Below are 13164 nucleotides of genomic sequence, written 5' to 3'. Positions count from 1 at the left end.
ATCATACTTTTTCTCTTTTATGCACATGGAAACACAAGAAGCAAAGATTAGGTATCAGAAAAAACTGTTTGACAGTGATGTTGACAATGAGGGTGATCAATGAGTGGAACAGGCTGCCACAAAAAGTGATGAGTTCTCCTTCAATTGAAGTCTTCAAACTTAGGTTGGACAGATGTTTGCCGGAGATGGTTTAGTGAATCCTGCATTGAGCAGAGTGTTGGACACGATGACCTTGTAGGTCCCTTCCAACTCTAATATTCTATGATTCTATATCAATTCAAATCGATCTGAGATCGGACCTGTGTACTGCCCGTGTGTCTTCCGACCAGAGCATAACATCTTGATAGAAATATAAAAAAACTATCACAATTGGGTGAGGAAACCCGTGGCCAGGCCAAGCATTGCATTCCAATCTGTGACTGATTTGCATGGATGTCTGAATGCACGCTTAGGGGAAAAAAGTATTTCCAAAACTCAACACATATCAGACTAGTTCCTTGGATGCCTGTGCATGATTTCTATCCTATACCTAACACGGTGTAAATGGACAAATGCAAATACATACCAGACAATGTTAATAAGATGAGCAGAATGAGCAGAAAATATACAATAACAGTGATTTTGCCCATTTTTAGATGAGTTTTTGTCGCTGATTCAAAACCTGCCCTTATTTTTCTTCCATGAGCTCTAGTTAATGAGATGTGAGATACCCAGGAATATAGGAAAAAAATCGCAAATTCATATGTGGCTAAAATCAAGCCTAATATCTAAGGCACCTAAAAGGTTTTTTCATTTGTTCCCCTAATCTGCTCTTTTAATTTATTTCCTTTATTATCACCTATAAGTCTTTACTCTGTATTATATATTTCCTTAAAATAAACACCTTCTTAACTGCTAGTGTTCCCCACATGAAATTAGGGAAAAAATACACCTTACCTCCAGCACCAAAACAACAGCCCCTGTGATATTGGCACTGTGATTTCCAATGGTTACATGACATAATGTCACGCAACTACTGCAGCCAATAAACAGCCATTGATCAGCTGCAGCCTTTCAGTATTGTGTCAGAGTGAACATCTGCTCTAACTGAATAGTAAAAACTGCAGCCAATCATCGTATTGAGATCACAGGAGCTGCTCAGCAAGGTAAATACACTCTTTTTTTATTTTTTTTTATTTTAGGTGTGACACCCACTAGCAGAATGGAAAGGGTTGCCTAGTAGTGGACAATCCCTTTAATTTTTTGGCTTGATTATACTTTTGTACTTGACTGTAATCTTATCTTTCTTTTTATTTCTCTGTGTTAATAACAAGGTCATTGAAAAAAAGAAAGCAGAACACTAGTCTAAATAATGCTTTCACCATTATGATCAGAGAACTATTTCAATCATTAGCAACGCATGTAAAATATATCGTGTTCCCCAAGGTGTCCCATTGTTAAGGGGTTAATTCTATTTGTTGAGTCAATAAGGCAGTTACTAAATGTTATCTGCTATAAGCAGCCTTTGAACAATAGAGGCAAAGGAGACATTTTCTTATCTACCCTGTAGTTTATGAGTATTCCGGCATTGTTTTCCCTTGACCTATACCCAGTTAATACACGAACACCAGTCAATAACAATCTCATCTAATATATAAAGCTCATTGTGTGTATGTGTGTATGTATGTATGTATGTATGTATGTATGTGTGTGTGTGTGTGTGTGTGTGTGTGTGTATATGTCCGGGGTTGACATCCACACTGTCGCAGCTACAGCCACAAAATTTGGCACAGTCACACGTCTGGAACCCGAGAGTGTCCTAAGCTATGTTGTGAGGCGAAATTTTAACCCCGCGTGTTCCAATTCACCAAACAATTTTGCCCCTATCTACATAATGGGGAAAAAAGTGTGTGTATCAAGCCCCGCCCCTCATTATGATGCCATAATGGTTGCCATGGCGATGCTGATGTCATCATAGGTTGCAAGCCCCGCCACTCATTATGATGTCATAATGGTTGACTATGGGATGGAGGATGTGTGATGGGTATATGGGCACTGAACTATGGGATAGAGGATATGTATGGCAGGTATATGGGCACAGGACTATGGGATGGAGGATGTGTGATGGGTATATGGGCACTGGACTATGGGATGGAGGATATGTATGACGGGTATATGGGCACGGGACTATGGGATGGCGGATATTTATGATGGGTATATGGGCACTGGACTATGGGATGGAGGATATGTATGATGGGTATATGGGCATGGGACTATGAGATGAAGGATGTGTCATGGGTATATGGGCACTCGACTATGGGATGGCGAATATGTATGATGGGCATATGGGCATGGGACTATGGGATGGAGGATGTGTGATGGGTATATGGGCATGGGACTATGGGATGGAGGATATGTATGATGGGTATATGGGCACGGGCCTATGGGATCGTGGATATGTATGATGGGTTTATGGGCACAAAACTATGGGATGGAGGATATGTATGATGGGTATATGGGCATGGGACTATGAGATGAAGGATGTGTGATGGGTATATGGGCACTCGACTATGGGATGACGAATATGTATGATGGGTATATGGGCATGGGACTATGGGATGGATAATATGTATGATGGGTATATGGGCATGGGACTATGGGATGGAGAATATGTATGATGGGTATATGGGCATGGGACTATGGGATGGAGGATGTGTGATGGGTATGTGGGCACTCGACTATGGGATGGAGGATATGTATGATGGGTATATGGGCACTCGACTATGGGATGGAGGATATGTATGATGGGTATATGGGCACGGGACTATGGGATGGAGGATAATTATAATTTGTTATAACTAACCACAGTTAGTTACTATGCCCGGGCAGCGCCAGGCTCTTCAGCTAGTTATATATAATGTTGTATATTCCCGTATAAGGCGATGTCACTCATGTTATTCAGTATATTGATCTATACTGGCCAGCTTTCTTAGTGTTATGGCTTTTTAATGATTTTGTAGAGAAATGACCGTGAGAAGGAGCTGATTCTACTGCAGAGAGCACACCAACAGCAGCAAACTGTGCTCAGCCAGTACCACCAAAGACTCAGCCGGGCAAAGGCCTTACAAGACACTGTGCGGAAGCAGGAGAAGGTGAGCTAAAACGTTCTTAGAGATGAGTGTAACTGTATAGCATGTAAAAGGCTGTCCCAAATGAGGACATAGACACAGTTTATAAGTGATTAAAAATAAAGTTATCCAAATTCAAATCATCCATGTAAAAATAATAACAGCCCTCTAATTGCTGCACCAACTTTAGTGGTAATAATTTCCACGAAATTCTTCTCTCAGTTTGATATCAGTCACATAATATACAATCCAAGGATTTTACTTGTGGAAGGGCTTAACACATGCACAGCATTAAGTTGTCACATATTTTAGAACCTGCCACACCAGCTGAGCATCTGCTGAGTTATGTGGGTTTTTTAGATTGTAATATAGCTTCTTCCCAGCTATTAGGATAAAGACTGTCTTTTTTTCACTACAATTGATGGGTGAACCTGAACAGTAAAGTTTGGGGTCAGTATCGAACACCTAGTGTTCTTTCACAGACCCCAAACATAGACTTCTCCAGGAAGTCTGTGCTACTCTATGGGTTTGGAAGTCTGAACAAAGTTTGTTGAAAGGATGGAGTGCAGCTAATCAACAAGCTTTGCCAGTGTGGGCACGTCTGGCTCAGTTACAGACATGACAAGTATTGGCATGGCTGTGATTGACAGGGGCACACGTGTAAAAAATAAAGTCCATTTTTTTAACTGCCATAGGCAAAACTGACAGCTGTGAGCTGCAACCCCAAGCTATGAGCTTTAGCTTGACTGGTTATCAAAAATAGAGGGGTCCCCATGCCGTTTTTAAAAAATTATTTAAATTAATAATAAAAAAAAACAGCGTGGGGTTTACCACCATTTTTGACAACCAGCCAAGCTAAGGCGACAGCTGGGGGCTGGTATTCTCAGGCTGGTAAGGGGCCATGGATATTGGCCCTCCCCAACCTAAAAATAGCAGCCCGCCATCACCTCAGAAAAAGCGCATCTATTAGATGCTCCAATTCAGGCACTTTACCTGGATCTTCCCACTTGCCCTTGTGCGGAGACAAGTGGGATAATATTTGTGGGGTTGATGCCAGGTTTGTAATGTCAGTTGACATCAAGCTCAGGGGTTAGTAATGGAGAGGCATCTATGAGACACCCACATTACTAACTCCATATTGATATAATATTATAATAAAGACAAAGTTAGAATAATGTCTTTTGTTTGAAATAAAACTCCCCACCCTCTTTTATCAATTTATTTACAAAAATTAAAAAAAACCCAGCATATTCCTCATCTGTCCTTCAATAATCCATATATGTACCATGATGCGCTCCAACTCTGCTATATCTGGATTGCATGGCTGAGCGGTGGCATGATGCTACCCCTCAGCCGCAAATCCAGAAGACACTGAGCTGAGCGTGAGAACGCAGCTTCAGCGCCTAGCTGTGACATCAGTCAGGTCACCTGAGTTCATAGTCGATAAACTCCGGTAAACTCACTGATGTCGGCACTGGCTGCATGAGAACTTTCTCACGATCGCTAACATCAGTGACCTGATGAGAATAATAGTACCCTCAGCAGCTAATGCCAAACTGGCAGTAACCTTTCTTACCACCTGTCACAGCTGCTGGGCTGGATCACATGCTGTCATCTGTGACAGTGTTTGAACCGCAGCGCTGTAACTGGCGGTAACGTGTAAGATTTCCGCAGGTCAGAGACACGGTTTCCCATGCTGTTACACAGATGACAGCGTTGGAAATGCCGGATGTTCGAGCCTCCCATTTATTTCAATGGGGTCCGGGTTCGTGTACTGTCTTTGTACCCAAACCAAACTTTTTTTAAAAGTTCGACCGAACCCGAACATCCATGGGTTCACCCATCACTAGTCATTACATTACTGCAAATCTCATCTATGTATCAGCATTAACAAATGGACAGATGACTGGACATTCTTTTTAAAAGGGATCTAATATAAACCTAAATGACTTCTTCATAATCTCCTAATAAACTGTAGGCATCTGTATTAAAGAACCTAAATACAGTAGATTATGATCATATAATAATAATTATTATTGTTCTAACTCATCAGTTTCAGCAGGATCAGTCAAAGTAGGGACTCCAGGTTTTCTAAAGAATTCAAATGTAAGAGCAAAGAAAGATCAGGCATAATGGATTTCCACATGCTTGATCCTTAGTTTCCATGGGAGATAACCTGTTGCCAGAGGTGTCAGGAAGTAAATTCTTTATCTGCCCTGATTGAGAACACATGCAAGCTCAGCTGTATGGGTCAATAAGGAGAAATAGCTGTTGATTGCAAAATTGTTCAGCCATAGTCCATCCACATCTACAGCTTCAAGCAAGAAATTGGCTTTAAATATTCTTTTTCTCCCATGTCAGCTACTGTTCCTTTAAAACCTATTTTAGAAGGTGCAGGTACTATACATGCACAGTTTTTCAGAAAATTATGTTAAGACCAGTATTCCAGACCATTATGTGTGATTGTTGAGATAATATTCCGAGTTCTTACCAATTGCTTTATCACACACAGTTCCACTTTTCACTTTTGTCCAAAAGGTATGCAAAATGGTCTCCTACTGATAATGGAAAAGTCAAGTCCAAATTTTCCACCCTCTACTGAAATAATGATCAGCAAGAAGGGAACTAGACTTCATGTCCTTGGAGTAATGTTAGTAGAATACTCACCCTTGTTCTGGTTCTTTTCTATATTTTGACATATTTTCATATTTTCCCATCTTTTCTGAACCTTAAGGGAGCATTAATACTTCCTATTGGTGATATTGGTACTAGATGAGCACAGTCAGTGTCGGACTGGGGTGACAAGGGCCCACCAGTAACATTGACAATGAGGGGCCCACTTTTCACCTGCATACAAATATTACACTCCCCTCATTCAAAAATGTACCTATATCTCTAAATAATAATAAGCTAGGTAGTTTGGTTAATGACTGATGAGATGCTGCTTTTTTCTGTACAGATTAAATCAAGTGAATTGAATTATGCCAAGTACTAACCATATAGTGGGGTTGGGGGCCCTGACCTGCACAGGGGCCCACCGGAGGATTCCTCTGTTACCCAGTGGGCCAGTCCAAGCCTAAGCACAGTATTGTTTTTTCTAATAAAAACTGTCTAATGTTAATTAATAATCAGAAACCATTAAGTGCTACTAACAAACAATTAGGGATATCAGAAAATGGGCAACTTCCTTTTTTACAGCCTTGTGCTAGCGTTTAGTAGTCATTTTTGTAATATGCAATTGAAAGTTACACCTTAAAATGAGCCCCTTAACTGAAGTTACATTTGGGATTTTTATTTGGTTTATGCTTGTTCAGGTAATTGAGAAGATGGAGAAACTGCTTGACACTAAACTAAGAGATGAGAAGAGGAGCCGTACGGACAGAGGAGACAAAGGTGATAATACCTTTAAAAATAACACAAAAATACATAAATTACATTGTGATTACAAAGTATTTCCAGTGTAAAGTAGATTGCATTAAAGGGGTTGTCTTGCAACTTATATTTGATGGCCTATCAATAGGTCATCAATATCTGATTGGTGGGGGTGCACTCTGTCAATTAGCGGTTCCCGGTGGCTGACCGGATGTGGTGAATCAATTAGCTGGTCGGGGTGCTGCACATCCACCTCTTATGCAAATCAATAGGGGGCAGATGTGTAGTACCCAGCTGTGGTCACTATGCAGTTGATGGCGTTGTGTAATTCTGCTCTGCAACTGAGCACATCCAGCCGGCACTGAGAACAGCTGATTGGCGAGAGTGCCCAGTGTCGCACCAAGCACTGGTTAGATATTGACGTATGATGAATAGGACATCAATATAAAAGTCCCAGAAAACCCCTCTAGCTCTACAGTAATGCATCCAGCAGGTCTGTGTGTGTCCTCCGTTGCAGCTACAGATATCAGGAAAAGATTTATGAAACTGTCTATAAGAACTATCTTTGCTGCCTAAAGCAAATAATTACAGCGCAGCTTTCATTTTCTATTCGCTCTTAAAAAATAAATGCCATGCTATGATTGGTCCCTATGGGCAACAGTTTTTTTTTTTATTTTACACAGTTTTATAAATCTGCCATTAGATAGGGTCAAAAAATGTGACGAGATTCAGCTCTATCTGTTAATCCACAAGCATAATGGGAAATGTAGTCTGCATTTGGGTAACGGTATTAGAGGGGAAAAAGGAATCAAGATGGCAGATATCTCAGACATGGCACATCCTATAAAACAAGTATGCACAAGGCTTACACAAAAAAACTCCACATTATTCTTTAACAAAAGTCTATTCTGCGCTATACAAGCAAAACTAATTTTGCTGGACTACTACTTTACATAGAAATGTTGAAGAGGGGGTGGGTGGGGGTTCAGTAGAAGAGATAGTGGTTAGAAAATGAAATGAAGGTAAAAACATAAATTCACCAGTCTCATCTACAATGCAATTTAACAGGGCCAGGCAGTGTGCAACATGCTGCCATTTCCATGTCTGCCAAATATCACAGTATTAGTACCAACCAAATACCAGTGCTCTCTCAATGCTCCCTCAACAGTGCCAAATTGCAGCTTAAATGGAATTTACCAGAAACTTTTACATCCACAAACCATTTAAAAGATAAGCAAGTTGATATCTATGTGACCCCAAAACGATGTTCCTGAAGTGAAAAATTGTGTTTTGGAGTTCTGCATGTATATGACTGGAAGTGCATTTAACTAACTCCATTAAAGTTACAAACAAAAGCCCCTGAACTTACTGCTGCGCACAAACTGGTGGTTTTCACTAACTAAACCACCATTAGTTTAATTGGCATTGTCAGCATTAAGGAGTGAGTGATTTATTCCCATAACACCCGTCCTCCTTGCTATTCCCTTTGTGGCAGACAATAACAATGGTTGAGGTGCATGCTGTCAAGTACTACTGTACTTACCTTTAGGCTATGTGCCCACGTATGCCGAAAATTTCTGCTTCAAAACTGGACTCCTTCCCAGAAAACGCGCGTTTTATTTAACTGCGTTTTTTGCGCGTATTCCGCTCGTTTTTGCGAAAAAACGCGCGTTTTTGATGCGTTTTTTCCACGCATTTTCTGACTCATAGAAAATAGCAAAAACGCGGACTTTTCTGCAAAATTAATGAGCATGCTGGGTTTTTTATCGCTAAGCGTTTTTTGCGCGGAAAAAAATGCATCAATGTGCACACAAAGTCCGGAATTCATTTAAAATGAATGGGATGCTTCTTCTATGCATTTTTGAAGCGTGTTGACTGGGACAAACGCTTCAAAAATGCTTACGTGGGCACACAGCCTTAGTCTTCCTCTATGGTTATAAATGGGGATGTGTGGCAAGGCATGTGTAATGCTGATGTAGTGCTGGGCGGTAGCCACGGGTGAGGTACTAGTCTTCTCCTGTGACGCCCTGGCGCGCTACATGAAAGAGTGGGTCCTGGCTGGGTGTTGGTGTTGTTGTCAGGACCTTGTGCACGTGCAGGCCGTCTGTGGTTAATGATGTTGGCCGGCCAGCACCATATGATTTAAAGTTCAATAAAGGAGACTCCTGTTGTACAGTTCTTTACTGAATGTAACTTGGTAAGGGTTATGTACAAGGGGTAGCGGGTGCTTAGTCTCATGAACGGTTTCTTTACAGTGAAAGCATTTTCACACACATCGTTTACTTCCACATATTATCATTTATAATGAAGTACATGGTGTAATGCCTACAGTTTTTCTAAGTTTATCTGTATGTGACAAGCACCTGGCATTTACATTGACTACGACATGCAGCTGTAAAACATCCGTTAGCAGTAATGTGCTCATATCCCGGAGCGACGTAGTCCTTTGGTGGCAGATTGTGTGCACTAACAAAAATGAAAATATCAATATTGGTTAAGAACTAGACATCTGAATATAAAAAGCTGTAAATATGGGATTTTTCTCATATTCGGTATTTGCAGGTTCTTGTCAGTAACAACTTTGAAACGTGTTTTTTTTTTTCTATTTTATGGATGAAGCCGTGGTTTTGTCCGCTATTGCCATAAGATATATGACTTTCCATAACAGGGTGAGAGGTGATATTAATCTCAAAGCAGGGAGTGATGGAGCTGTGTAAGTAATAACACTGTAATAAGGGGTAATACAAATGAAAGGCAGCACAAGGAGTGACAGCTGTAAGTGAGACCATTAGTGCACATTTTTAGCAAGGAAACATTGAATAAATCACTTTAAATGTATGTCTGACTGCAGGATCTTTTTCTTTGTGTGAATTAGGCAGTTTTCATTAACCCGCTGGAGCTGCACTGCGCCTGCTTACTCAGGAGTACAATCCATGGGCTGCAATTTATCAGAGAAGACCTGTGAGGGAGATCACCAGTGCACTGGGAAAATAGATATTATTTGCGTGAAATCGACAAGCAGAAATCTCATAGTTAAAATCATTACCATTCATTACAAATCTTTCCTAATTTTCCTGACAATTACATTTTATACCACAAATAGAATATTAAGGATAATTTTTAAAAAATACATAATTGTGATAAATCTGAGGCCAACCGTGCATATTTTCATCCTGCCACTGAAGATTGTGGTATGACCATGAGAAAAGTATTGTATGTAGTATGCTGTGGTGCAGTAATGCTTTGGCAGAAGAATTCATTGACATCTGAATGAGGCCTTCAGAGTTTCATATATATATTCTACAGTATCCATATTTTTCACGGATAGAACACGTAGTCTATGTTGCTGTTCACATGTCCATGTTTTTTCATGGACCGTTTGTCCATGCAAACATTAAGGCAACAGGTCCATTTTTTTTTCAGTATTACAAAGGAAAAGTGCCAGTACAAGTCTATGGGTCCATGAAAAACAGGTACAGCACACGGATGGCATCTGTGCACACTGACCAAACACTAATAACACACGGATCTAAAACACTGGTTACACCGGTACCATTTCTTTGCATACATGAAAAATACTGACGTCTTTATCAGGTCTAAAAGTGTCTATTTTTGGATATTTCTTCAAATTTAATTTCCTGTCTTCTAGGCACACGATCAGACACTCTTCAGGCAGAGGTATATGCTACACTTCTAGCTGAGAATTCTCGTCTTAGAGAAGAACTGGAGAGAACTCGAATAACTACAACAGTAATACCACAGCATGTAACTGTGAGTGGCACAGAAAGTTATTTTTCCAGAACAGAGAGAAAAGTTATAGCACTGATGGTACTATCAAGTTCTCATTAAAGGGAATTTATCAGTAAATTTAAGGTCCCAAAACTGCACTAACTTGATATCCAAGACAGTTGCAGTTTCACAGATGATCTTATGCTTTCTGTGATGCTAATCACTACTCATGGGCAAGCCGTGAGGCTGGGTAGTTAAGAGGTCCGGGATCATATACAAAGAGAGCTCATCAAAAACAAAGGGGTAAGACAAAGGCGTAGTCAGGTCATGGTCCGAGTTCAGAATTCCAGGAGGGTAGCAGATCAAGACAGAGGGGTTAGGCAAACGTATGGTAAGAAGCAAGGTCCAAGGTTGGGCAACAATAGATCTGAAACTGAGCACAGGAACACAAGGCATGCAGACACCACCGAGCATAATCTACAACTGGCAGTAATTGGAAGCAGAGAGGCAGCTAAATAGCCAGGTAATCACTCCAGACAGGAGACACTTGGAGGATACCCCGCACACTGTGGCCCTGATTGAGCAGCTGGACTGTCACTCAACACAGCTCACCATGCCGCAGCCTGATTGGACGGCTGAGCTGTCCATCACCATACTGACAGCTCAGCACGCGCCTACCCTAGATTATCCAGACACACTGATAGGAGGAATTGTGACACTTTCTACTGTTTAGGCAAAAGAGATCATAGAGCTGCTCTCCTGGACAGTGAAGCTGGCTGCTTCATCACCAGTCTGCTATAGAAATTAGCACATGGCCAGTGCACAGATAAAGCTGAGGTCATAACACTTTCCTTTACTGTCCATGTGCTGCTCGATGTGGCTTGTGATAATGTACCTATCATGAAGATCATTAATTAAGCAAGGAAGGGGGCTGGCCAGCTTAGCTGTTTTAGAGAGTGGCTCTACCCATTTGCTGTCCTTCTGAATTTGGAGTTGTTTCTATGTTGCCAAGTGTGTGTGGTCATCTTTTCTATGGATGTATTTTTGTGGACTTTTCCCCAGTTGGCTAAAAAGACTAGACTTGCATATAGGCAAGAGGGGACCACAACTCCTAGTGGCATTTACACCATGCAAAACATTTATATATTTATGGAAATTGACAAGTCTTCTTGAACATAACAGGTTTAATATCCCTTTAGTTTATCCTTTTTTTTCATTCTTTTTCAAGTAGATGACCCTTTTGTTTAAACCCTAAAGCTATTTTATGTGTTTCAATAATGAATCAAATAAATATACTTTGCAATTAAACGTAATATCCCAAACAAAAAAAAAAAATAAAATAAATTTTCTTGCAGGTCCATGAAACATTTACTGATAGTGAGAAGTTTTCCCTTCTTAGTAAGCTGGAAAAATCACAAGCAAGAGTGCAAAGCTTGGAGAGAGAGGTATAAACTATGTGGCATTTGTAAATCTAATGCATTTCAATCATTGCGGACTCTTACCCTTTGTAACTTTTCCTGCCAGTTGGAAGAGGCAGCGCGACGATGGGGCCGAGAAAAACAACAGCTCCTAACTCAGCTTTCCGAACAACAGATGGGATTCAGCCGTACCCACACCACAATTCTCCATCACTTTCCCACGGTAAGGACCAAACTCTGCTAATGATGGACAGGACATTGGAACCATGGTGTAATTTTTCTAGAATATCTACTGTTCTGAGTTATTTCAAGACAGGAAAATTCTCAAATGTGTGCCCACAATGTTCCATCAATGTTTGAGGTGCGATGTACTGTAATCCATGATTTTTTAACAGGTTTTTATTAAACTTCATCAGACATGTTAGCGTGCCAAGAAAATTAAATTTATCTTGAATCCGTAATCATTTTGTACATGCTTGCAAATATTTTGGTGAAAACATACAAGTATAAAACCAGCATTGGACCATGACATAGCATTGGACCCCTACCGTTGTGAATATCAATGGTAGCCCAGCCCTTGGTCATTCACTCAATGTAATTTCAAAGATCTGCTTTTGCATTTTTAAAACCAGAAAATTCCTTTAAGTAAAAAAAAATGTGTCTATTCCATTGCAATCTCTTTTACTGTCCTGCTTACCTTTATCTTCTGAAAACTCATAAATGTGCATTTCTCATTTTCTACATTTTTGCTGACTAAATTTAAATTTTACAAACAGAACGCTATAAAGAAATTGTCATCTAGTCTTCCTACTATCATCAATCAGATTTTGACTGCTGTGCTTTTTACTATATGCTTTGGCCTTAAGCTCTCTTTACCTTTTAATGTTAAAAGGAACTAGAGAAACTGCGTGAACAACTATCTTCTTTCCTTGCAGGTATATTTGTATCTATTCTGCTCTCCCTTCTACTGCAGCTACTGCTGTCACTGATCTTCATTGCATAGAGAAGTAGAATTGATTCCACATTAGAATGAAGGCAGAGCTGGAGATGCAGAATGTGTTAAGGGTATATGCAAATGATGTCTTTATTTTTCAGGTGGGTATGCTCCATTTTCCACCTGAAAAAGCACTAAACATAACGAACACATTCACTGCAATATAAAAACGACTTGCTGTGCATGTATTCAGTTCTTTGAGATTCTTTTAACTGTTTCAGGGACCAAAGATGCAAATCGGTTAAAAGAATTGACCTGACTATTCTTCAGGTGGCTTCTTGTTTGGAGGTCGTTCACTAGTTTATTCAATACAAGTTTAAAAAAAAAGTTTAAAAAAATACAGCAGCCAAAGAAGTGGAGAAGTGGGAAAAAACAACTCAAAATACTGCTAAAAAAGACAATTCAGGACAAAAGATGCAGGCATGTCCTGAAAGGTCTTCTTCCTGAAAAACTCCCAGGGTCCGCACATGTCTAAAAGACATTGTGAGTATATACTATAAGGGAATATTCGCAAGCAACAACTTTGTTGCCCAAATTTCTGGCC

The 13164-nt window shown here is 40.2% G+C and overlaps 1 protein-coding gene across 1 annotated transcript in view; it reads left to right on the top strand.

Moving 5' to 3' along the window:
* CCDC33 (coiled-coil domain containing 33) overlaps positions 1–13164 on the top strand; it is a 174407-nt gene that overhangs the window by 158922 nt on the left and 2321 nt on the right. Inside the window, exons 18-22 of the mRNA XM_073579465.1 lie at positions 3000–3131; positions 6422–6500; positions 10129–10250; positions 11564–11653; positions 11733–11849. Of these exons, the coding sequence (XP_073435566.1) occupies positions 3000–3131; positions 6422–6500; positions 10129–10250; positions 11564–11653; positions 11733–11849 (540 nt within the window). The remainder of the gene's footprint in view (positions 1–2999; positions 3132–6421; positions 6501–10128; positions 10251–11563; positions 11654–11732; positions 11850–13164) is intronic.

The sequence above is a fragment of the Dendrobates tinctorius genome, unplaced genomic scaffold (genome assembly GCF_039654945.1).
Source record: "Dendrobates tinctorius isolate UK_male_01 unplaced genomic scaffold, ASM3965494v1 ptg000062l, whole genome shotgun sequence".
In the NCBI taxonomy this organism is placed as follows: Eukaryota; Metazoa; Chordata; class Amphibia; order Anura; family Dendrobatidae; genus Dendrobates; species Dendrobates tinctorius.
This window is presented reverse-complemented; position numbering and strand designations above follow the sequence as displayed.